This window comes from Anas platyrhynchos, chromosome Z (genome assembly GCF_047663525.1).
Source record: "Anas platyrhynchos isolate ZD024472 breed Pekin duck chromosome Z, IASCAAS_PekinDuck_T2T, whole genome shotgun sequence".
NCBI lineage: Eukaryota > Metazoa > Chordata > Aves > Anseriformes > Anatidae > Anas > Anas platyrhynchos.
Window position 1 is genome coordinate 34,475,290 of NC_092621.1, and position 26,419 is coordinate 34,501,708.

Consider the following 26,419-nt stretch of genomic DNA (forward strand, 5'->3'; position numbering starts at 1 on the left):
AAGTCTTGTCTTTGGGGCTTTGAACATTATTTGACAAATTTCAGAGAGGTGAAGAGGTAATTGTTTGAAATGTTTGAAACATTCATAAAAACTATCAAGTATATGCCATAGTCTAGAGGAATAGCAGGCCTCTCTCTATCAACTCTGCAGCTTCTGGCAGCAAGCTAGGATTCTATAATATTTTCCACCGTGCCATGTTTTTGTGTCAGTCTGTTAACCTGAGTAGCTGTAACTTAGTGACCTTTATACAGCTTATTGAAATCGCAGGCCATTCTTCTTGTCATGTGCAGAGTGGCTGTGAATTTTAAATGCAGTGAGTCCAAAAATGGGGGACAGTCTAGATGCACTTCATCACTGATGTAGGCTCTAATTAATTTTGGACTTCAGGGCTGGTCTTCCTCCCTACAAATAGGGTCCAACTCACCTGCCAAGCTCTTTCTCTTAAATTTTCTACAGATGTTTTATTACATCTGTGCTGTGGACAGGAAGTGACAGGAAATAACATCTCTTTTCTATCTTCAGCTGGATAGCCCAATGCAAAGTGCAAGCACACAAGTGAAATCTACAGACTACATGTCAAATGAACCCAGCACTGTGACTCCACCTGCTTCTGTGTATAACAATACCAGGCCCACAGGAGCTGGAGGCAACCAAGATAAGGCAGTAGCTTAATGTTCTTTCCACACCAGACCTCCAAGAAGGTCACAGAAGATATTCAACTCCATCTGCAGCAAATGCTACCACAACTATGCGGATATTCTCTTCTTAGAGGACAGCAAAGGAAGTCTATTCCTAGACTCTACGACCCTTCATGAGGGCCTTTATATGAAAGTCCTGTATTTATCTCAACCTGACCACCATCTCCTCTTACTCAGATATCTTTTCTCCTTGCAGTCTTATAAATAGACCTCCAAAATATATGACGAGAAAACTCTTCGAAAGTATTACTTAATTCAGACAGAGTCGAACTTTAGCACAGGCTTTAAGTGCAAGACCCAAAATGCCACAAAATTGTACTGAAGGCATTGATTTCTGTGCTTCCCAAAGCTCCAAAAACAAGACAGTGACAGTCGTCAACCTATTAGATGGAGGCCTCTTTCAGTGTCTAAAAAATTCTCAATAGGTAACACACGTAAAGAACAGCAGTGACAGCACACAGTTGCATATAGCATTTTTCTCTCATGTAAATCAAACTATGCACGAAGAAAATAAAGGAGAGACAAGAATACGCAGGGATTTGGTTCTGCTAATAATCAATTGTATAGCAACAGAAAACTGTTACTTTTTTGTTGTAGTTTTCTTTTAGGCCACATAAAATGCTTCCTCAGAGTTTTCTTTAACAGTCCTGAGATTATCACAGTTGGTGCAACAGATGTTGGTCTCTAGGAAGAATGGCCTGATCCTGTAAAACCTGCTTTCTCATGTGCACACCCTTTGAAATCAGTGGGATTTATGTAAATAGGGATTTGCAGGATTAGGTCTGCAGTCTAGAGAGTCTGCAGTACTTCAGTCATATCTGTTCTAGTTTTGCTGCCTGGGATCCCACTACATCAGAATAGCTCCTGAACAGGCCAAATATCTTACAGAAGTAATATGAATCTGAAAACATTCCTTGCAACATGAATTTAGCATTAGATCTCTATACTACTGTATCAAATAGAGCTCAAAAGAATCAGAGCTGATCCATATAAATGTACAAAATACAAGAATGCCGATTGCATTTACAAAACTGGAGAAATGGAAAGAAAGAAAAACAAAAAACAAACAAACAAAAAAACCTACTTCTTCTTCTTTCTCTCCCCAGCAATGGATCAACAGGTTAGGTACGCATATTGTCCTTTCGCAACAGCAAAACTTGGAGCTGGAAACATTTAATATTCGATAAGTTTGGGTTGCCATGGAGACTGAAAAGGAGAGGCTAATGCTCAGAAGTCAACATAATTGTATAGCACAGGGGTTTAAAAAAAAATTTTTTAGTGTCACTGACAATGGAGATGGCAGACACAGATACAGTCAGCACCATGAACATAAGAACTCCAGACTTCCTCATTGAGATAGAATCAGAGAATCAGAGAATGGTTTGGATTGAAAGGGACATTTGATTCCAAGGCATTTAATTCCAAGACCCCTTCCATAGACAGGGACACCCCTCACCAGACCAGGTTGCTCAAAGCCCCATCCAACCTGGCCTTGAACACCTCCAGGGATGGGGCTTCCACAGCTTCCCTGGGCAACCTGTTCCACTGCCTCACCACCCTCTGAGTAAGGAAATTCTTCCTACCATCTAATCTACCCTTAGTTTTAACCCATCCTTCCTTGTTCTATCACTCCACCCCTTGAAAAAGAGTCCCTCCCCAGCTTTTCTGTGAGCCCCCTGAAAGACCACTAAAAGGTCTCCCCAGAGCCTTATCTTCTCCAAGCTGAACAACCTCAACTCCTTCAGCCTGTCTTCATAGATGGCAGTAGAAATCTCATTCCCCAGTTGCCCAAAGACCACAGAGCACCACATTTCTGACACAAGGCTGTCATCTTCTAGTCCCTCCTGACATCCACACTCAGGCACTCTTCATTTCACCTCCTCCCCATTTCTTCTCTCTGGCCCTGTAGGCAGTATTTTCTCTAATGTCCCTGTATTCCCCCAGGTTCTGGAAGTAGCTGGTTAATTGCTGTAGTTTTCATTGGCAAGAATGCACGCATAGGCCATGGCCATCAAGCAGTCACACAGTGACAGACACCAAAAAAAGCTTTTCAATGATAGCTACCTGGGAAATGCCTGGCACATTTTTTCATCAACAGCGATGTTCAGTGATGCACTCCACAGCTCAGGTGAGCACCAACCAGGCAACAAGAAATATGCTGGCATGTGTCACTTTCAAATAGGTCCTATGCTACCAGTGATACAGAAACTAGAACCAGCCTTGGGAACTAAACTAATGCATCCTTGTCAATAATACACACAATAACTAGGAAGTGTGCCAACAACCTTTCACTCAAATTTATGAAACAATAAGTCAACAAAAATAGACTCATATGCATACTTTATTAAAATTAAAAAATAAAACTTTCAGCTGAGAGAAGTTCAAATGAGCTTGCTATGGTATATTTTTCAACCATAGGTCCATAACACCTTTCAAGGAACCACAGTAGCAGGGTACATAAAACCACAAGGAGATGTCCTGTCAGTGTACCCGTGCTGCTTTCAGGACCAACTAGGCTTTACGTATCACTGTGTTAGATACCATGTATGAAAAATTCAGCAGAAACAATTTAAAAGAATTCACAAAATCACGTATCAGCTGGGGTTGGAGGGGACCTCTAGCAACCACCTCGTCCAGCTGACCTGCTCAACAGGGACCACTTAGGGCTAGCTGCACAGGACCATGTCCAGATGGCTTTTGAATATCTACAAGCCGTGAGACTTCACAAACCTCTCTGGGCAACCTGTGTCAGTGTTCCACCACTCTGACAGTAAAAGTGTTTCCTGATGTTCAAGAGGAACCTGCTGTGCTTCAGTGTGTAACCATTGTCAGTCACTGGACCCCTCTGAAAAAGAGTCTGACTCCATACACTCTTTACCCTCCTTTCAGGGATTTATCTATGTCATTACAACCCCCCTGAAAACCCTCTTTTCTATAGGCTGACCAGACCCAGCTCTCCTAACCTTTCCTTATAGAAGAGGTGTTTCTGTTCCTTAATCATCTTTGTGGCCTTCATTGGATTCTCTCCATGTCTCTCTTGTGCTGGAGCAGCCAGAACTGGACACAGGACACCCCTGTGCTTTTTTGCAAGTTTTCTTTCCAGCTGGGTGGTGCCAGTTGGTTGTGTGGGGTTGTTCTTCTCTGGATGAGGGATTTTACAATTCTACTTGCTAAATTTCATAAGGCTTCTGTCAGCACATTTCACCAGCCTGTCAAGGTCCCCCTGGATGAAATTCTAGAGCCTTTATTTGCTACTTAAAAGCAACAAATAGATTAATCATTAAATTGTTCTGTGTGTTCTGCCACTCTTTTCCAGGACATTACAATGAGAGCCAGGACTTCATACATATGACTGCTACAATAAAACTGTCATTAATCACTGCTTTCCAAAATACATCCCATAACTATTACTTTTCAGCAGTCTTATCTGAAAGAGCTAATAGTGTTGCTTTATAGACCTTCTTCTTAACTATGTTGGCCTCAGACACAGGATGCCTATTAAAGGCAAGAGAAGTGTCATGAGCATGTGGAAAACACAATAAATATCTCATTATACCTTAATATGGAATTTAACAAAAAGTCTATGTATAGCCTTCTCTGTAGTTTCTTCACCAGATGGAGTAGGGACTTCTGTGTTAATGCTCATCCTACTGTGAAAGGCTTCAACAAGCCCAAGTTACCATTAATATGGCTTGAATTCTGACAAGGTCAAACTGGCTGGACTATATTTAAAAACACTTTTATCTTTCTGCAATAGGACAATGTATTCTAAGACTATATACTGCAGGAACATAAGACTTTTCTGCTGATTTAACCTAGGCTCAGAAGCTAATGCTCTCCACTATGCTTCAAGTTAATTACTGCTGAACAATGCAGGAAAACAGCAGAGGACTCCAGCACAGTACCAAGAGAATTAGTATGCCCTTTTGACCAAGGAAAACTAAGCAGACTGCATTCAGGAAAGCAATTACAAAACTGTAAAATTCTGAGAGAAATTTTGGGTGATTTTATTTGTTCGCTATTTCTGAAGCTCAGAAAAGGAGTAAATTTGATTACTGCATTAACATTACAGGACCCTGAGGTTATGAAAGACATCAAGAGGTCAGATGAACCACCTCTCTGCTGGACAACTTGATCACATTTAAGCATGTCATGTTGGTAGATGTTTCCTAAACCTGTCCTTGATAAGAATTACATGCTCTCCTTTGCCAGTCTGTACTTCTATAATCATTAGAGAGTTACTGAATTTTATTTTTTCCAAAACACAGTCTTTTCTGACGAAATGTTAAGCCTTTATTTCTCAACCTATCTACAAGGCAGACTAATTAGAATTCCATAAATCTTTTGGCTACCTCTGACTAATTCACACTTATTTTCTGAATTTACATTTTTTTCACCCAAAACTCTACATTATTGAACACCATTGCACCATAAACCCTTTCAGTAGAATGCAGTTAGTGCTTTGTTAGTCAGAACAATTATTGCAACTCAGAGCAATTCAGATTTATGTTTTGGTCCACAGTACTGAATGATTATTATTTAACTCTGCAAGGATTCTGGTCCTAAACCTGAAATATGGTTTTCAATATACATGCTTTACATCACACAAATGTTGGAGGACAAACAACAGATTAATTGCTCACCCTAATGCTGTGTTTGTGAGTGCTAAGAAGTCATTCCAAATGTTCCAAAAAGGATTAATGCAGTATAACAAGTCTATTTAATTCTGAAAGACCAGTGATCCTCATTTTACTATAAGCAGCTTTTCCTTTATTTGGAGACTGAAAATAGAACACAAATGATTACATGACAACTATAATTCTTGTACCAGAATATTCAAGTTACAGAAGAGGTATAGCATAAAGAATGTGCAAGAGGCCAGGGAGGACTATATACACACACTGTATTTGTGTATGACAATGCAAGATTAGGCATGTGTTTTAAAATTAACCAGCACTCCTCACTATAGTCAAACTGCACAAACAATTCTTATGCTCTGTGTAACAATAAGATATCCGTTTCTGTAACAAGGAAAAATAACTCCAGCAACAATTAAACCAGTTGCAGTAATTACACATAGTTTAAAAATAAATAAATAAATAAATAAAAACAATACCTCAGATGTAATAAAATAAAAGAAGTCCATGACTCCTTCAATATAAACCTTTATAGACGGCTGAACTGCAGACTATGAACGCATATGTGGCAAACCCAAAAGTTGATATAGTTTACTTTAAATTATGTGTCTGAATCTAGACAGCCCAATCAATTTTCCAATTCTCCTTTCTGCATAGGCTGGTTATTCTTTAACTGGAAGATAAACAATAGAATAACTTTTGATGTTAACCCTCTGTTAGCTCCAAACTGCACTGATTCAGTACTACCTGGGAAAAGTGCATGGATGGACTTCTTTTCCTTTGCATAAATTAGTGTCACTTCCCACTCTTCAAAGTAGACACAGTCATTCTGTTTGTGTTGATGTTACATCTGGCTCATTACCAACCCCAAAATATCATAAAGCAGGAACTGAGGAAAACAATGACTTTAGAAGGAAAAGTAGCTGTCATGTTGAGTCCAAAAAGGACAAGTTCCATATCAAGTTCCGTAACAAGTATTTTGGAGAGTATCAGTGGGGGCTTTGGACACAAGTAGGCCTTTCAAGACAAGATCCTGGAATAAACCATTACAAAACAAGATCAGGATATTAAATAAATCTGAGCAATGGGCTCTGTCTGAGCTACCTTACAAAGACCTGTGCAAGTCAGCAGTAAGATAAAACAGGATGACCAGCATGTTCCAGATACAAGTGCACTGTTACGTGAATTTTATCTCACACCCTGGACCAAACTCCTGACCATCCATCCTGTTCCTATGTCAGTGTGTTCTGGGCTGAGCTATTCACCCACTGCACTGAAAAGCTTGGGCATCAGAGAGGTGAGAGGGATGGGGAACCAGGCTGAACTCAAAAGCCACACTTACAGACACTACAGATTCATTCTGTGTGCTTGGTCGTTTATATGAACATATACATAACTGCCTGTGATTACTGTTTCTTTCATCTTTCTTTCTAAAGCATTTTTTCTTTCCACTGTCACAAGGCAGCAAAATTCAGACAGCTCTTTAGCACACCAAAACCATGGCTCCATCCTCAAGGAAGGCTGAAACATGGGTGAATCTGAAGAGTGCTCCCACCACAAACCTCGTCTTCAGATAATTCTGGGTGGTTTCCCTCTGCCACCCTCTCCCACAGCAGAGTACCACCGCAGGGCTTGCAGTGGAGGAATGCTTTGCGCTGGCCCTCCCTGCTTGGGCAAGTTTATTCCGTCTGGGCATGAGAAAATGGGGTAAGACATTTCTTTACCATGCAGAGCCCACTTGGGGGCTGGGCACAAGCAGGCAGATTCTGCTTGCTGTGAAATACAGGAAGGTTAATAATTTTTCAGCTGGTACATATCTAGGCATTTTGCAATCCCCCCACTGAGGCAACATTACAGCAAGCGGTGATCTCCCTTGGGACCTGAGGAAATCTGCCTGTGGTCACCCACAACTGGATATTAAGCCATGGATTTTGAAGTCCTTGCATCTAAGCACTGATTTATACTTCACCTTGTCATTACAGGGACACCATTCAACCTCCATGCATAAGCAGTCCCACCCTCCTCCTTCAGAGGAATAATATAACAGCAATCAAAAAACAGACCTCAACTGAATTAAATAAAAGGTATGGTCATTTACAACTTGATGGGAACACTGTATGTGCAAATATCTGATTTTATTTTTTTTTACCCAAAAAACATGAATGAGTTGACAGAGAAATCAGCCAGACTGCAGAAATAAACCTGATCACATGCTGTGAAGTCAGTGCATTCTACCAGAAATAAAGTATGTTTTAAATGAAGCAGATTTGCTTGAATAAATTTACTCAAGTGAGAAAAGTTTTCAGGCTAAGGCCTTAAATTAAGAACATGCCAATTATCTGATGAGTACTGGCTTACAAATTTACCTCTGTTTTATAATGGTACCAGTACTGTCATATGAGCTTTCCTAAATCAAGGCTGTATCATGCCATCAGTTTTTCAAACAGATCCAGTCACTGATTTCAAAAGGCAATGCATCCTAAAACTGCAGCATAATACAGCAGATGATTAGATGTAATACCCAACTCAGAAAAAAAATAAACTGTCCTAACAATGAAATTGTAGGCAATTACAGAGAGCACAAAACCTAAAACAAGGAGCTGACATTAGAATCAGGGACATTCACGGTAGGCAGCCTGTCAGGATACAGTGCTGATGACTTCCCCTCTCACCAAGAGTCAAGCCTAACTACAAGCAGGTTTTTTTTTTTTTGTTTGTTTGTTTTAAAAAAAAAAAAAAGTTCTTTGTCTCCTCTTAATAAGTTTAGACCCTGCATCAAACACTATGTGTAACATTCTTTTCAAGTTCTTTGCTTTGGAGACCATCATTGCACTTGAATACAACACTAGTCTTTAAGAAAACAAGGTTCTGACACTAAAGAAATCATAGCTACTTACAGGATGTCCCTCCATTCCAAAACAATAAATTATTTAGATCACCTTCTTTTTCTTTTTTTTTTCCAAAAACAGAACTGGTGTGCATGTGCATTACGACCTGATTGCAAAATATTTTCCAAACTGAGACTTTTTTGCAATATATACCACTTGAATGATGCTCAAAGTAAAACAAGACTGATGAAGACTTACAAGCATTTGCTCTTGAGAAACACAGTGAACCTGTGCACCCTCAAAAAACAGAAGTGCTTCACAACCTGAGGGAGGACAAAATTTCACTCTAGCCTCTAGCAATCATCACCTCTTCTGCAGAGGAGGGCCACCTCTTTGTCCCCATCACTGGCAGCAGACAAGAGGTGGTGATGTTGAGAGTCCAGCCACTTCCAACAGAGGACAGGGCAACTCTGGATGGATGCTGCTGGTGTGAAAAGTGGGGACTGAGACCTTCTTGTCAACAATTACCACAGAGAATCAGAGGAAACAGCAATACTGCTGAACAATGGGGAGGTCAAGCTCTTTACAGCCATTTCATGACCCAGACAACTCAAGGTCAAGAGATTCAGGTAGCAACTTGGCCTGGGCATAAGTTACAGCACAAATGAATTGTTTTAACAAATTGGCTTTGGTCAATTAAACCTAACAAGACATGTTGCATCATGTAGCAGGGTCCTTGACACTAAGGCCAGGAGCTGAGGCTGGCCTCATAAAACATGTCTTTTAACACTGCATAACAAATTTAAGGTAATTTGTCCAGAAACTGCAGATGTCAGAATAAGAAAATACAAGTCGATTTGACTAGGAAATGTTTACACACTTTTAAATCGGAGTAAAGGGTTATAGACATCCTTTCAATATATCTGGCATCACTGTCATTAATCATGAAATGGAAAACTAATGCTGCACTAAATACACTTGATATCTACAAGACACAAAACCCTTCCAAAAAAATCATCTAGGAAAATCCAGCATTTCCTTGTTACTTGTTTTATCAAAAAGACCAAAAATGATTTGTCACTTTAGGCCAATGTATTCACCAAAAATAAATAAATAAAAAAATAAAATAAATATTTGATTTTTGATTTCTAATGATAAGGAATCTGTAATTACTGGATTCTTATATGTACACTTTTTGCTATTTTAAATAAAAAATGTATAAATTATATGTAATCTTATCTGAAAATATTTTCTGAAGTATATATCAAGATGACTGACTAAGGAGTAAAATATAATGCTAGATTAAAGATACCTGTCACACTTATCTTTTATTTGCATAAATGTATTCTTTTTGAAATTATGTGTAGCAATTCAAGTTAATGTTAACTTGAAGATTGAAACGGCAAATATATAATCAATATTTTAAAGAACTAAATATTTACAATTCTCCGACATCTAATAACTGCAAACGGTATAGAATATACTGACTTGTGCACATCATTTGCATTAACCAATATAAGAAAGAATATCTTTTTTTGTAATTTCTCAACAGACACAATGAGTTTCTCAAATAGAGTTCACTAGGTATTCACTTTTGTGTTTGACTTTCCAGTTTGATCTCTAAAGAAGTATGGAAGAATCATTCTGTTGCACTTCTGTATATATTTTGCAGGGAGGAAGTAATAAAAAGACGCATTAAATCCACAGAGATGTTTTTAGTGAAGGCACATTTATAACACTGAAGGACGCTGGAACACTCAGTTTAGGGTTATTCCTAAAGGAAGGAAGGAAGGAAGGAAGGAAGGAAGGAAGGAAGGAAGGAAGGAAGGAAGGAAGGAAGGAAGGAAGGAAGGAAGGAAGGAAGGAAGGAAGGAAGGAAGGAAGGAAGGAAGGAAGGAAGGAAGGAAGGAAGGAAGGAAGGAAGGAAGGAAGGAAGGAAGGAAGAAAGAAAGAAAGAAAGAAAGAAAGAAAGAAAGAAAGAAAGAAAGAAAGAAAGAAAGAAAGAAAGAAAGAAAGAAAGAAAGAAAGAAAGAAAGAAAGAAAGAAAGAAAGAAAGAAAGAAAGAAAGAAAGAAAGAAAGAAAGAAAGAAAGAAAGAAAGAAAGAAAGAAAGAAAGAAAGAAAGAAAGAAAGAAAGAAAGAAAGAAAGAAAGAAAGAAAAGAAAGAAAAGAGATTTCAGTGTCTGTACAGTTTTAAGTCACTTTTTTGTGACATGAAAAGGGGCACAGGGGACAAGAAAGATTTGACACGTGGCATGCAGGCAAAAGCTCCAGTAGTCAGTTTGGCTAGAAATGTCCAAAATGTTACGTTTGGTAAACACACTCTAGACTTTCAGCCCTTCCTCAGAAAGAATCCCCCACAAAAGCCATCTCTGAAGTGTTCATCTCCCACTGACTATGAAAAACAATCTAGAACAAATGTCACTTGTCAATACTGAGGTTCCTAAGAAACAGCTACAGAAATATATTTGGGGGGGGGGGGAGGGGGGGGGGGGAGGGTGAAGGAAAGGCACAATACACTCAGAAAGGGAAAGAAGCTCTCAGGAAGGTGAGCTTGGGAGGATAAGAGAGTAGGAAACTAACACTTCTATAAATTAAAAAGTATGTGGGGGGAAGATTAGCAGCTTTGCAAGAAGAATGTTCCCAACCGCACACACAACACATTGCTTCCAAATAGTACAATGTACACATCTAAATCAATTCTCTTTTCTCTTGGACAAATCTAGTAATCTATTATTTACTTCTCCTTTACTAGTTCCTGAAACTTACAAACCTCTTCAAATCCAGCCCTCAGCCAGTTTTTTAGCAAACGCTTCTAGAAATTCCACTAGTGTTAAATAGTAATAATAATAAAATGAATTAAAGAATAGAAAATGAGAGACAGGGGTCAAACATGAATACTCCCTATAAAGAATGACATCTCATTTTATGTTTGTCAAACAAACTGGCTAATTGCAGAGGCATTCTTCCTTTGTCACATTTACTTAACATATGAAAAGTGTCTCCACATAAGGGGTCTCTTTTCCATCCCAAAATCAAAATAACAACCCTGTTTAGCTAGGTTAGCCTTTTTTATTCTGAAATCATCCCACCTGAGTGATTAACACAAAACAACACATCACTGTGCAGTTAAGGCTGGAATACAAGTGTTAAAGAAATTTCTTGGATTATTGTGCCTGGCACTGTGGTATGCTGCTCCAAGGACCAGAGCTTCAGCAGGGCCAACAGTCCTCAGGCTTTCTACACTACTCCTCTACTCCTGCAGGAGGAGGAGGAGAAGAAAAAGCAGGGTAGATAGGAAGGCTAGAAAAGATGTCACTTTGACAGCAATTCTGGTGCAATAGATTTTAAAATTCAACATCCAGTGGTATTAGTGTTTAATTACTTTATAAAGTTTTCAGTTACAACAAATCCAATATGCATGAAAAATAAGAAATTTAAAACATAAACCTCTGCTGTTACTTGAAGTATTTCCCTTATGAACTAGTGACCTTATTTACAGTTTAGAAATATAATTTTTTTTTTGTTCCCAGTATTGTTCTTCTGTTTGAAATTACCATGAAGCAATAATTTTCTGTTTTCATTTCTGTTCTTTACTTCATTGCTTCTTGCTGTCAATCTAAATGTGATTCATAAATTAATGCTAACTTCTAAATTTTCAACTAATTGCACGGAATTTATTTAACCATAACTTCCTTTGTCTTAAACACAATTAATATCATTTAACCCTGTGAAAATGACCTCCCTGGTTTATCAAGAAAAAACAGAATAAGTAAAAAGCAAAAGACTCTTTCCTAAAACAGATATATTTCATTCCTGATTGCAATAGTAAATTAAATACTAAAATTCCCCATTTCTTTCTCATGAATTTGTCATATCAGCCACAACACTGTTCTGAGGAAAATTGAAATTAAAAACAAAAAATAAATACATTTTGAATTCTTCATTTTTACTGTTTGACTGATGTATGCCCTTTTCAAGTGTTTTATTTTCCTGTGTCTCCATACACAAAATATTCATAATAGTCAATTGAAAAATATCCCCATGCCTACATACACGTGAAAATAGCCCCCATCTTTTAATGACAAATATCTTTTCCGTCTGTAATTTTGAGCACATTTGAGATACTTGACAAAGTTGTCATCCTACATTTTACAGTATAAAACTAGAAAAGAAGTCAAAAGGTGTCTTTTTAAATTGACACAAGCAGTGTTTTAAAATCACATTTTCTGTATGCCTGAATAAATGGGAATTGCTCAAAATAATCCAACATTTTTAAAGTGTTTATTGTTCCCTATCAGCTTCTTAAACTACAAAAGCTCTTCTCATTTGAGAACAAATAAAACATAAACTCCTACCTCTACTTCTGTACTGGCTCTCTGACTCCAAATTGAGATTTAATGCAAGGGATCAGCATGCCATTTGAGCATGTAAGTAATAGGCTTCAAGAGCATCTAGACACCTATAAGGTACAGGCAGTAATAATCTCTATTTCCTGTTGTTCCCAGTGCAACTAACAATTTGCTGTGTAAACTCCAGCAAAACTTACTTGTGCCTTTACATATCCTTCTGCAAGACAGGTTAAATGTTCAATTCTATGTTCCCACATAAAGTATTCAGAAGGAGGCAAATCATTCAAGTTAATGGAAGTAGAAACAATCAGCAATTCAACAGAATGATTGATTCTTCCAGCCCCCCCCTTCCCCCCCCCCCTTTTTATTTATTTATTTATTTATTTATTAATTGTGTGTGGAAGCATCAATGCACACAAGAAATGAACACTCTTGTCCACAATTCTTCAGGGTGTTGTGATATATAGATGTTTCAACTTTATAGGAATTATACAATGAGATGGTTATAACATTGTTTCATTGTTTTGGATCCAATTTTAAGTGGAATTTCTTATACTTAAAGCAAACTAACAGAAAAAAATATATTATTTACTGTTGTAAAAAAGCAAAGTATTATCACCATATTACTCTATCCTCAGTTTTCTATGCTTACTATATGTAAACTGAAGTGTGATATAAGAATGACTACACAGACGTATTTAAAAATTTGAGCTCCCCTTAAAAATAAACTCACAAAACTCAAATTTAGCAACAGGATAGAGGCATTGACCCACCAGGAGTCTGCTTGCCTTCTCCCGCACTTCAGATGCCTTGCTTTGTACAAGGAGATGCAGTTCCTTCTGGACAGAGGACACGCTGTCCATCGCAAGACTGCGTGCACGCCTCACTAGCACTGCCAAAGTGAGAAGGAGGGTATCCCTGCTCGCTAAGGGATTGCTGATTCCTCTGCATTTAGCTGGGCTAGAAGCAGTTTTGGATCCATGCAGGTGCAGCCCAGGAATGCCTGCACTCGGGCTTAGATGATCTTTAAAGGTGCTGGCCAAAGGATCAGGACAGCGTGCGTGACAAACCTGGCGCAGCCTGCATTGGCTACTTGACGCGGCAGCCGGCTGCAGCCATGTGGTGTGTGCGCCCTGCCAGCACGCAGCCAGCCCCCTCTCTCCTGGGATCTGCATGCTTCCCAGCGGCCCAACAGATGAATCCTCGCAGGAGAGGTTCTCCCCTACCTCGTCTGCAGGGAGCCAGCCCGCTTCCTGCCTCTCCCCCTCTTTATTTTCCCGCCTATCCTTCCTTTCTCCCTTTTTTCCCGCAACCCCTGGAGAGACAGGACACAGTCTGGTGACACAGGGGCTCACATAGGCCAGGCTTCCTTCTGTGCAGCCCTTTGGGTAGGGCTGCTAATCCTTCTTATTAATTAACGAGATAATAGCAGTTAACCGGAAAGCAATATTAATACTAACTATCTAGGAAACTTCCAACAGAAATGATTTAGCCTTTTTGCAGAGTTCCTGGTAGCAGAAAATCTGCAGCTGGAACTGTAACTACATCTTGATGTTTTAAGAACTTTAAAAAATCAGGAGTGCCTGAGCAGTACCAGACGAAGAACATCTGCATCTATTTTCTGCTCTCCTTCTTGGATAGTTTAAAAGATCCTTCCCTCAACTTCAGATTTTATTAACAGCTGGGGATGCAGGCTCCCCCAGTTATATCAGTCCTGCAAAAGGACAAAGGAGAGTGTAAACAGCAACATGACTGATCTGAGAAATGTACTCTGAGAGGCACACACATTTAAAAGACTTACAAATGTTTACTATTTACATTTACCATTGCTTCAGTTCTTTAAGTTCCCAGAATATTTCTCAAGGTCTATTATTCTTCATTCACTATCTTCTAAAATACCTAATATCATCTTTGAATTTTTTTTTGCTGCAAGGAAGAAAAACAGCAGAGACAACGTGAGGATTAGGAATTCTGCAGATGAGACACACTGCGATGAGATATTTTATGTTTTAGCAAAAGAGCAATGGATTTATTTATTTATTTATTTATTTATTAATCAGGCGTTGTAAGACTAAGCAAAACATCTATCAGAAGAAGGGATTTATATTATCTGGGTTCTGTTGCAGCAAACAAGTACTGCAGCTTTCATTCACTGATTGTCAAAAACTTTCCAATGTGCCCACTGCAATGCGGATGCCAACCAACGAATCAAAGGCATTCAGCAACTAGACAAAGAGGGTCTGATGCCAACCTCGGTGCCACTGGCAACCATTATTGGCATCAAGCACATTGTCTGCCTTTTTTTTTCCTCCTCTCCTGGCACTTGACAAACAAAATGGCGGTTCTTGTAGCAACGGGAACACAGCCTAAGCGCTGCACTGATTGAGTCAAATACCATCAAATGATTTTATGGACTCAGATGCATTTCATATTAAATGATAGACAAACAAACGAACAAAAAAATGTCTCTGATGCTAGCTAAAAAAAAGGGGGGAGGAGGGGGCATTTTTGTCATTAGAAACAACATTTGTGGCATTTACAAGGTTTGGGCTTTAAAAAAAACAAACAGTGAGGGGGGAGGGTGGACTAGATATACAAAACAAGCAGAGCCCTGTAGAAATGTATTATGATTTAAAATTATTTTGAGGCTAAACTTTGGTCACTGTGTGCCTCCCATTTTCTTCCTCCATTTCAGTCAAAGGCATTGCAACCTATGCCAAGCCTCTTTTTTAAAAAATAAAATAAAATAAAAATTAAATTAAAAAAAAAAAAAAGTTCCTAAAGCGCAAGAGGATAGTAGAAAGGGAACAGGGAGAAAAAGATGCTGAATTCTGAGGGAGGTGAGCGAAAAGCAGAACCAGGTGAAGTTGGTCAATGATAGAACGTCATAGGTCAGTCTTTATTTCATCCTTCAAGGCAGATGTGGAAGTAGAAGCTCTTTTTATTAGGAACTGAAAGGATTATTGACACTTCTAGATCTGGAAATTGTCAATATATTGTAACATGCACTCTGCACTGCAATGCGGATGCCAACCAACAAATCACAGGCATCCTAGGCTAAACAAAGAAGGTCTGATGCCAATCCTGGTGCCACTGGCAACCATCACTGGCACTCAAACTATCCTTCCTCCTCCTTTTTCCCCTAATCTTCTTTTTTAAAGCAACAAAAAACATACTATTTGGCCCCTTTATTCATTTTGTGTACTAATTCATTCTTCATATTTCATTCAGCAATTAAATTGTTTCTATTTCTCTACTTGTTTTTTATACGATACTATTAAGCGGGTTTTGTATTCCAAAATAGAAATAAAAAGCAAAACAGCATGTGTAAAAGGCAGCATTTTGGTTGACTTCATGCTTATCTTTTGCAAAGCCTGGTGCTCTTAATCAAGTGCACTGCAAAGTGCCACAATTAACCTGCTTTCACTGAGGACAGAGAATCAAAGTTTGACAAAACGGGATAAAAATACAAAGATAACTTAATATGACTTCTTCAAGAAGAGAGCCAACAGATGTTAACAGAAGATTAACTGTAAGGCAGCAAGAGAGATAAAAAATACATGCGGTTCACAACAAACAAAAGGGTCTACTGAGGGTGGCTTGGTACAAAGAAATTAGCTAGCTTCATCTTCCCGTATATTCCTGAAGTAGCTTCTTGTAACTTTGGAAGTTATAATATTACAGCATGCTTATCTTACTCTGTTGTATTTCTGTTTAGACAAATATTTTGAATAATCTCATATTCTCAATCCATTTAAAACAGTATATCAGCTATGCCTTTCATTTTCTTGCCCCATTTCAAGTTACTGGCTTCCAACGACTTAAAATCAAGAGTGTGAGTACCCTGACCACAGCTTCTTCAGTTCAAGATCTACATAAGCTATTTTGCCTCCCTTTGTAGTTTTGACTTTTACAGACAGGTATATCCATTAGAATTAATCAGTAAGCTATATCTTGTAATATTTGCATTCAAACTAATGTTCTAATGTTCTTTTTTTTTTTTTTTTTTTTCCTTCAAGGAAATTTGAAGTTAAAAATATTTTGTAATTAAGATATTTTGTTTAATGCTATCATAGAAAACTTATTTTTTATGCTTTTGAGGATCAGATTTACCAGACTGTGCAACTACTTAAAGTCGCTGCAAAATTTCTAAGTACATTGTCTACTACTGTGGAGAAAAAATATATAAAATACAAACAAGAGGGAAAAAAAAGGCATTTTTTCATGAGGAACAAATAACAAAATTGAAAACTATTTATACGTTCACAGGAACACAGTACACCATTTGAATGACTGAATTTCTAACAGAAAAATTCATTGAAAATAAAAAGGTTGTCTTGTGTATCTGTTCTTTAAAACAATGAATACACATTGAAAGAAGATGTGCAATTTCACTTTTTTGTTACTAATAAAATCCATTCAGTTTATTTTTCAGTTAGATCCAGAGTTATGTATCGGGCATCAGATAACAGCCTGCCATCTGCCCTTCTGCAGGCCATTTCTGCCTACTACCAGGCCAAGTTGTAAAATGGCCCACCATCTGCAGCCGTTCAAACTTTCCCTGGTTTAGATCTGCGGCTAAAAAATAAATGTTTTACTGCTGCTAATCAGCCAGCAATACAAAGATGGCTAGAGGATGATATAATCAGCAGAAAGAACACAAACGATGCACACAGAGAAAATGTTTCTCAGCAGGCTTAGGATCAGAGGAAAACCTTTATCTACTTACAGCCATTTACGATTCTGGGGGACCTGCATATGAATATTGTTATGTGAATATGTAAAATGAATAGCATTTTTTCCCTCAGATATGATTACCAGAAGCACTGTTTGTATTTAAATTCCATAAAACTAAGTTAAAGGAGCTTTTCTGTGATTTTTCATATTTTAATTATCTGCCAAATAAAATTAATTATACTGGTGTGATTATGAAAATATACTTTTTATGGAAAATTCTCTATAAATATCTTTGTTTTTCAAAACTCAGATAGGAAACATGAGCTAATGATATAAATATGAATAAAACGTAAAGTAGTGTATGCTGTAATTCTGACTACTAAATATTTACTAAGCTGCATTCTTGTGCTAAATTTTTTTTCATATTTATTTAATAGTCATGAGAAAGTCTATAATTGCGTTTAGAGTTACAATAGAATCATCAACATAAAGATGGATTTTTGATTATTTGTAAATGAAAATGCAAGAATAAATATTTATATTATTTATTGTGATTGTGCAATTGCACATACCTGCATCTGTTACTAACAATACTGGTGGGTTGGGTGGGGAGGACACACAAAAACTTTAAAGAGAAGAATGTTTTCTGAAGTCACTACTGGAAAAAATACACAATATTGTGCCCCTTTTTCATGAAAATAAATAAATTAAATAAATAAGTAAATAAATAAATAAATAAGGCAGCTTCAGACGAACTAAAGTACTACTCTGGTATGTCCTATTCTCTCCTGAAAGAGAACAAGAGACATATGTCAAACATACATGTCACTTGCACAGGTCTGTAGGAGTATATGTGTATTTGTGTATATATGTATACATGCTGATTTACATAAGGATATGTACCCACATTACGTATAGAGACCACAGAATAATGTTTCACTGGAAGTGAGCCCATAGGGGAAACAGGGCTACTCAGAATCAGAGTTTGACACACTAACATAGAAACACAACAATCTGCTTCCTACCTTGCTCCTGCACGTAGTATGCCAAAAACAAATCAAGCTCCTTGACTGATACTGTTATGTGGTGTGGCTGGACGCAAAGTGCTGGATTTGTGCAATGTGGGGATTTCATGAGCCGCTCTCCATCCGTACTTTCCAAGGGGATGCCTTTGAACAGGATCACCATGACTAGATCCAGACGCCAGACTTTGTCAGCCTGTCTCAGGCAGTCGATTCTCCTAATCTTACCCTTCTGGTCAGGATTGGACAATACACAGCATGGGTGCTTCTTCCCAGTCACCGTGAGCACAAAATCCTCCCGGAACTCTTGGCGAATATCTTTGCGCAGCTTGGCGAGGAGCCTGGATGCCCACTTCTGTTTAATTTCGGGCTTTTCGCTAAGTAGCTCATCCTTGACTGCTCTTTCCTCATCCTTTGACATTCGTTTCTCATGTTTTTTGAAGTACTTGCGTTTTCGAGCCTGGAGGTTGAACCAAGTGTAGGCAATTGCACGGACATGTGGAAGAAGTGCCTCAATGAACGGGTGAAATTCATCCTGTGAAGAGAAGTGGAGGGAAAAAAAGAAAAAAAAAAAAAAGAGAGAGAGGAAGAAAACTCGAAGTCAGTAACCTCTCATAATCAAAGCATTAGCAAGAAAGATTTCTGAAAATCTTAAAGTGAATTCCAAGATGAAGAGAATAAACACTAAATAGTTAGTTAAAATCTATGCAAAATTCTGCATAACATCTTTTACGCATTTATTATTGCTATCAGGCAACAAACAAAAGTACACGGAGAATCACATTTTCCCTATATTTCACTCTTTAAAAGAACCCTGTGAAGATTTTATTCTGTATGCCTCCCCTCACTTCATCCCACAATGCTATAAAGACTACATCATTTAAAAGAGATGCTATTGAGATGTTTTATTTCTAACATTTAAATCTCTGAGTGAATGGCTAGCATCAAGAAAAGTACCATTGTGCAAAGAGGACACTATACGGTTTTAAAAAATCTGAGCAGAAACGTTCAGAACGCTGAGGCGAATGCCACACAGTTCATTTCTCTTCTCTGTGGCACAGAAACACAAAGCATATACATGCTCAGTGTAATGCCACACAGTTCCCGCTTTTGGAGCATGCTCTCAGCAAGAGACTGCTGGTGGCACAAAGAGCATGCGCCATTAAACTTGATCCATTTTCTTATCAAACGTCCAACATTCCAGCACTGAAACAGCACCATTCCAGCGGTGGTAACTAGAGAAACCAGTATATAGTAAGGGAAAGTGGGGAAAAGACACAGCGTGTCGTACACAAATCCTGAACAGAAGCTTCTGTACTTTTAGCTCTTCGGGCTTCCCTCCCACCACCCCCAAACTCTGTAAAATGAAAGTTTATGAAGTTGAGAACAAAAATTACATTAATTTTCTTCTGGCAGCTCCACTATGGGTTTTGAAGCCCCACAGAGTCAGTTAATTTGTTAACTGATCACATGAGTGTGGCAATTATTCTAAACCCCTTAAAAATCAATCTGAGGTGTACAATGAAAAATGGCAACTTGGCACAAACTTTGCATTCTTTGTGTTCCTGCATGCTGTGGCAGAGTGACATTACGAGTGCACCGCTGGTCAAATGCTGCTTTTGTGATACCCATGCAATTTATTTACAGTTCCAAAATATCCCTTTCTATCATCTGGCTACACCTGAAAGTTCTTATCTTCTGCCTAGCAGCAATATGTATTACATTAAGGAGGTAATGTGTAGTTGTCGTCTACAAGCACATCCTATAGCAATTAAATTAATTTGTTTTGTCTGCTTAAAGTACCATCCTACACATCCATGTTAATATCTAAATAGGCCTTTCCCAAAAACTAAAGCCTCTTCTGTGAACCAATCTGCTGTTTAAAACAGTGTGATCTGCTTATCAAACATTACTGTATTTTGGTTTGCAAGGGAGACCTTAGGGAAGATATCTCTCTGTGTGTAGGCATATGTAGTTTAAAATACCATGCAGATTGTTCATCATTCTGACTGGCACGGTTCAATCAAACTAAAACTGAACCTTTTAAATACAATTACATTTATACAATTAACAAACTAATATTTTAGCTACATTGCTAGACAGGGAATGAATTATGTTTAATCAGTAGGTTGATTAACTCCATTAGGGAAAAAATGATGAAAGTATAACTAATGGTCTCAATTATAGAGAGTTCAGACTGCCATTGTAGAAGCTTCAGGACAAGAATTTAGTATTTATATCTTCAAATTTCAAACAAACTTTAAAATTTCCTGAATGGTAAAAACCTACTGGAACTGGTTACCTTGCTTCCGCCACCACCCTCAAATTAAACAGAAAACAAGTTGCAAGCCATTTCCCTATGTCCATGTTACCTTCACAGAGAAAAAACAATAATAATAATTAAAAAAAAAAAGGGGGGGGGTGGGGGGAAGAGAGAATATTAGAAGATAATTCAGCACATAAACTATTCCACTACAGTACGACATTTGACAAAGTCACAAAGGCAATAATTAAACTGACTAGTAGTTTCCAGCAGAGATTTGAACAATTCTGATACTATACTGGCACATGAAACTAGGCCATGGAAAGAGTTAAACCACAATCTGTTCTTTGTGTGGGAAGGCAATACTGCTCTGAGTAACCACAGCCCATGATAAGACTTCCCTATCTTCATACGCTTTCCAATGCCATGCTTTTTTCCCCCTCAATTCTAACTACTATCAAAAGTTTATTTTTTCACCTATGAAAGTCATCTTAATCAGAGCATTTACATAAAATGTTAATAAAATTTTAACTAAGCATAAGGAGGAAGGTTTCTCAGTGTAAAATCCTTACAATTAATTTTAGACTGAGCAAAAGAGAATTCCTTCACATCTTGAAAATTCTAATATCTGTGATTAAATGTGGGGTAAGGAAAAAGACAGGGGGCTGAAGAGCTTTGAGAGATTTTTTTTTTCCCAAATACAATAATTTACCCTATGTCTAAAACAGATTCCAACATTTATAACTTTAAATGGCAATAAAATTAACATAGAAATTCTACACTACTAGAAAACTGCAGATCTAGTTTTCTTTTTAAGATGGACACGGCAAACTCTTCCAGAATGGCTTCGCCTTCAGGTGCTGCACGTTGTGTTACCAATAATAACCAATAGCATTTATATCTATGAAAATTTTATAGAGATAAATGCCTGTTTTTAAATTTCAGTCTCCACTGGTTGAATAGTGGTTGAATGTTTTCCTTTTCAGAGAGTGAAGAAAAGCAAAAAAAAAAAAAAAAAAAAAAAAAAAAAAAAAAGGAAACCTTTTTAAGACTGTATTCAGGCTTTCCTTTCATGATATCATTAAGTCCTAAAGCTATAAATATATGTGAAAGAGTGTGAAGGAGAAAGACAGCAAAGAACATCCTGTTCTAGAGCAATATTATCAGATATCTGTGAGAGATTCATTGTGCATCTGGAGTCCTTTCAAATGAAACATTACTTGACAAGAAGAAGTGCCCATAAAAAGGATCCTAAATGGAGATTTGCAATTAATCACACACATTCACCACTAAACCTCCTAAAAAGCCATCTACAGAATTTGATTTTTCCCCTTAATATTCATACCGCAATATTGAAAAATGATTTTTATGTGGCACTTACCCATGTGCCATAGTTGCTCTTGCAGTAGAGTGATTTATGGAGGAAAGATTTTCAAACGTCATATCAAATGGCTCAGGTGAACCATTCTGTATTGACAATTTAAATTAAAATGGAAGTTATTATAGAATAACTATGTAGTTTGTAAATAAAGGAAAAAATACCAGTAGTCTAATTGTATTATAATGATGATAGATAGGCCGGCTTTTCTTTTTGGAATAGGTAAAGGGGAAATGCAGTGCCGCTCTCATATTTTCCACTCATAAACTTGATATCAATTCATCAAAGTTTGAACCTAGGTTCATACAACAAGTATACAAGGCAGAAGTCTAGAAATTTTACAGCAAAAACTTCATGCACTCAATTCCCCATGTGGATTTTCCTTGTGCGTAACATATTATAAGGGGGTAAGAAAAAGGCTACATATTCTGAGTTTCCTGGACCACCATAACATAAAAATAAACGTGGTAAAAATATCACAAGAGTCTAGGCACTTAAAGGCATGCGGTAACTATCATGCCTCAGCAAGAGAGATAAATGTAGTTTATACTCATTCCCAAACAGGGGGAAAGAGACATGTGGGGGACAGAGAAAAAGACCCTCATGCCCCCACCCGCTGATTAAAGTGCTTTTGCCAAGTCTTCAGTCTTCCTTGAAGTTATTTTACATCCACCAAACTTTTATTGAAACAGTCATGGGTAACATTTGAATTGCCAAGGGCTGTCTTAAAACTGCACTTTGGGATTTTAGACTTGTTTCTGAAAGGTGCTTCAGCACTCTATCGGCACAAACTGAACTGGTGCTTGTGCACTAGCTTGATCCAAACAGGTGTTCTGTGTTTAGAACTTTAACCAAAATATTTTCTACTGAGCATACCCTATCACAGTCAACATGCATCTGTGTAAAGCCTTAGAGAGGCAGAAAACAATAGAGAACAAATTTGGCAGTACTGTTTTAACTCAGTTGCAAACCAAAATAAGATTCATCAGTTTTATGCTTTAAATAAATTAATAGAGGAAAGCATACATTCTCATTTCCAACATAATCTGAATTTTTAATTTGGGGAGAGGAAAGACGATTTCAAAACCGCTCTTATCATTCCGAACAGATAGAGAAAAAAAAAAAATCCAAATTAAAATCCAAACTGCTGCAATTGTGTTCCCTACATGTGCCTCTAAGTGTGAACTGCTCCTACACAGCAGATGATACAGCAGGATTACAAAATGTAAGGTAGAAGTTATTAACACACGAAAGCCAGGAATCGCTCTCCAGTACCTGTGACTGCAGCAGTATAACGTTATGTTTTTGTATGTACCTAGGTATGGTATTTTAATATAGATTTGCGAAAAGTGAGGAAATCTATTGCATCTGAGTCCAAAAGGCAAAGATACAGAAAAAAAAAAAAAGTCATTAGAGCAGAAAACAACAAAATGAACTGCCCGCTGTGCTAGAGGTGGTAGTGAAAACGTGCGTGTTTTCTGTGTTAGAAGTGCTAAGTTGTACTGTAAGGTATATATCCTAGGACAGAGGTCTCACTGCCTGTCATTTCACACGATGGACAGGACACACAGAATTGATTTTTGCTAATTGAAGGTAAGCAATTATTTCTCTGTGTGTACCTGCGAGCGTACGTGTATCTGCTACACAAAATGCTTGCCACATGCAGTAATTTTTCTTTTGAGGAAGAAATATTTCTACGGCACTCTTTTCCAGCTTTGCTCCGCTGACGCTCAGGTTTACTTTCTGAAAATATCCATATCTAAGTCAATCACACTTAGATGCCAAACAAAATATAAACAATAAAAAATGTGTCAGCCAAAAAGCTACAGGACTGCATCCAATCACTGAATAAGCCTTATCGTTGTTTCCATCTTCATTCACAATTTATGAATACTTCAGTCCTTTTGAATTACAATGCTTTCTAATTGTCGAATAACTTAAATCGCATTTATTTATTCGCCATGCAGCTATAAGCGCGTCGCTGCCCGCTTAATTACCGTACAGCGCGAGACGCCACTTTCGCACGTTTTCGCCTTCTTTAGCTATTTGTTGCGCCAATGTGGAAGCAAGCCGCTATCGCTTAATCAGTTTACATCACATCCTCCTAAGACAGACTTTCACAAAAGCTTCTCAGAACTATCCCCTGCCTTCAGCCCACGGCGTTTCCATCCCCCCGGCCGGTGCCCCCTCCCCAGCGCAGCCCCGGCAGCGACCTCCCCTCGGCGGCTGCGGCCGGGCACCTCTCGGCCCCCAGATCCCAAACTCGCTCGGGGGAACCCCGGCCGGGACCCGCGGCTCCCCGTCCCGCTGCCTTCGCTGCGTGCCGGCGGCCAGCCCCACGGTGAGCCCCGCTCCGCGCTCCGCCGCGGATGCTGCGCGCCCGGGAGGCAGCCGCGTCCCCCTCGCCCCCGCCGCTGGCAGGCTGCGCACTGCTAATTAAGCCTAAGACGGGATCGCTTCGCGCCAAGAGCGCGCTCGCTGCCTTTTTTTTTTTTTTTTTTTTTTTTTTCGGTCAAAAACAGCACTTTTCCTTTTAAAGGCTTTCGTTAGGTTCCGCGTACGCCGGCGGGCTGAAAAGACCGCGGAGTGTTTGATTCCAATCAAATCAATACTTCTCGAACCTGCTTTTTTTGCGTAATTGCGCTCATTTCCATTCTGTTAACCTTTGACTCCTTATGCACTAGCAATTAACAGCATTTGTCTCCGAGTGACACTTTGAATGGATCTCCCCAAAACAATGGCCTGGTACAGTTGATCCTCCAGTATTCCCCTCCTGAGAGAGGAGTTTGGATCTGACAAGCAGTTACAACTGCGCGTTAACCCATTACCACTACTAGCAATGACTCATTAACAACTCACACACAAATATAAAAAAAGCACGTGAAAATAAGTAAATAAACGAATAAATAAATGAAATGAAACAAAACGCGTCTATACCTGAGTGAGACAGATTGGAGAATACATCATGACTTCGCTTTGAGACCACGCTTGCCCGGAGAGCCCCTAAGAAAAAGCCTCAAAAAAGGAATAATTTCATCTATTCATTTTACAGTCATCTGAGACTCAAGGAAGATGAAATCAATCAGGACGGGGCTCTGCCCTGGATCACAACTTCACAACAAACCCCGGTCCTCCTTAAATAGCCAAAGATTCAAGTTCACTCCGTGTGCTAGATTTCCCGGGGTGAAATCCAATCTACACTTTTAACCCTCTTGTTGTCGGCGGCGCAGGAGTCTTGGTTTTGCTGCTGCTGCTGCTGCTGCTGCTGGTTGTTTTGCAGATGAGGGGGGAAGGACTCGAGCGGGGGGGGGTGGGGGGTGGGCGGGAGGATTTTTTGTTTGGCTTTTTTTTTTTTAAATTTTTTTTTTTTTTTAAGAAGTTGGTGGTGGGTTATTATGGCACTGTCACCACGCTCTCGAAAGTTCAAGGTTACAGCCCGGAGCGGCGCAGCAAAATCCCGGAGCGATGGCAGGCGAAACTTTGCACGGCAGCGACCATGTGTGCGGGAGCGAGCCGGAGCGAGCGTGTGCGTCCCCCAAGGGTGGGAAAGCTCCGCAGCGCGCAATCTCCGGGCTCCTCTCGCGGCTGCCGCTGCCTCCTGCTCCCTCTGCCTATCCGCTCCCTCCGCCCTCCCTCCCGCTCTCTGTGGGTAATGTTAAGAGACTGCTTTCCAAACGCCCACTATAATAAAAATGATCTCTTGAAAATTCAAACGATAAATCTCTCCCTCGCTCTCCCTCCCTATTTGCTCGCGCGCAGTCTTCCCCTTGGCTTTTCCTCTCACTGTTCAAAACTTGGAAGTTGAAAAATTCACCGGTTACACCCTCTGGACCCCGTTCCAGCTCTCTCCCCAAATGAGACTTAAGTATTTTTTTTTTAATTATTTAATTACACAACCATCCCTTACACTCCTCCTCCTGCAAACACATTCCTTGTCCACCATATCCCCCTCCCCTGCCCTCCCTCTTTATTAATCACCACCTAACGCCGCAGAAGGAACGAGCACGTTTTGCAAACATCCCTCATTTTCCCTCTCCTCCGGTGGGAAAAAAAAAAGTTGCGGCGGCGGCTGAGGGAGGGGGGCACGGGGAGGGGATCGGGCTGTCGTCTGCAGGGGGTTTCTTTTCCTTCCCCCTTTCGGGATACGACCTCGGCCCCCGCGGCACCGGGGGAGTTGCAGCCCCGGGACGCGTTTTCTGGCCAGGCAGGAGGCTCGGAGAAGGGAATTTGCCCGGTGTGCCCCTGAATGCACGGCGGGGCTGGGGGCGCGGCGTCTGCCTCCCCCCGGCACCGGTGCTGCCTCTGCCGGTGGCGTCTCGCAGCCCCCGGCGGTGTCCTGGAGGGACCACGGGCTTCCTCCTTCCCGAAGTGAGTTTATTCACGCCAGGCATCTCACGACGACACATCAAGGAAAGTAGGCAGGTTCAAGTCAACCATGAAATGGTCACTTTTTAACCCCGTCCTGTCCTCATTAGGGAAATGCTCAAACACAGCCCATTTTCAAAGAGGGCTCTTAATGAGGGGAGCTTGCCAAGTCTACCAGCTGCAATTCACATAAATTTACA

The 26,419-nt window shown here is 39.3% G+C and overlaps 1 protein-coding gene across 12 annotated transcripts in view; it reads right to left on the reverse strand.

Moving 5' to 3' along the window:
* The window catches only part of NFIB (nuclear factor I B), a 188,242-nt gene extending 162,562 nt beyond the window's left edge, over positions 1 to 25,680 (reverse strand). For 2 of the 12 annotated variants that reach the window (XM_072031747.1, XM_072031746.1), the window contains exons 1-2: positions 24,792 to 25,164; positions 18,217 to 18,748 (exon numbers count right to left, since the gene is read on the reverse strand). In XM_072031747.1, the coding sequence (XP_071887848.1) occupies positions 18,217 to 18,748; positions 24,792 to 24,821 (562 nt within the window). In that variant the 5' untranslated portion in view covers positions 24,822 to 25,164. Of the gene's footprint in view, positions 1 to 18,216; positions 18,749 to 19,170; positions 19,196 to 24,791 lie in introns of those variants that run through there. The other 10 variants (XM_072031743.1, XM_072031750.1, XM_072031740.1 and 7 more) reach the window with 9 other exon arrangements.
* Positions 25,681 to 26,419: the final 739 nt, after the last annotated feature.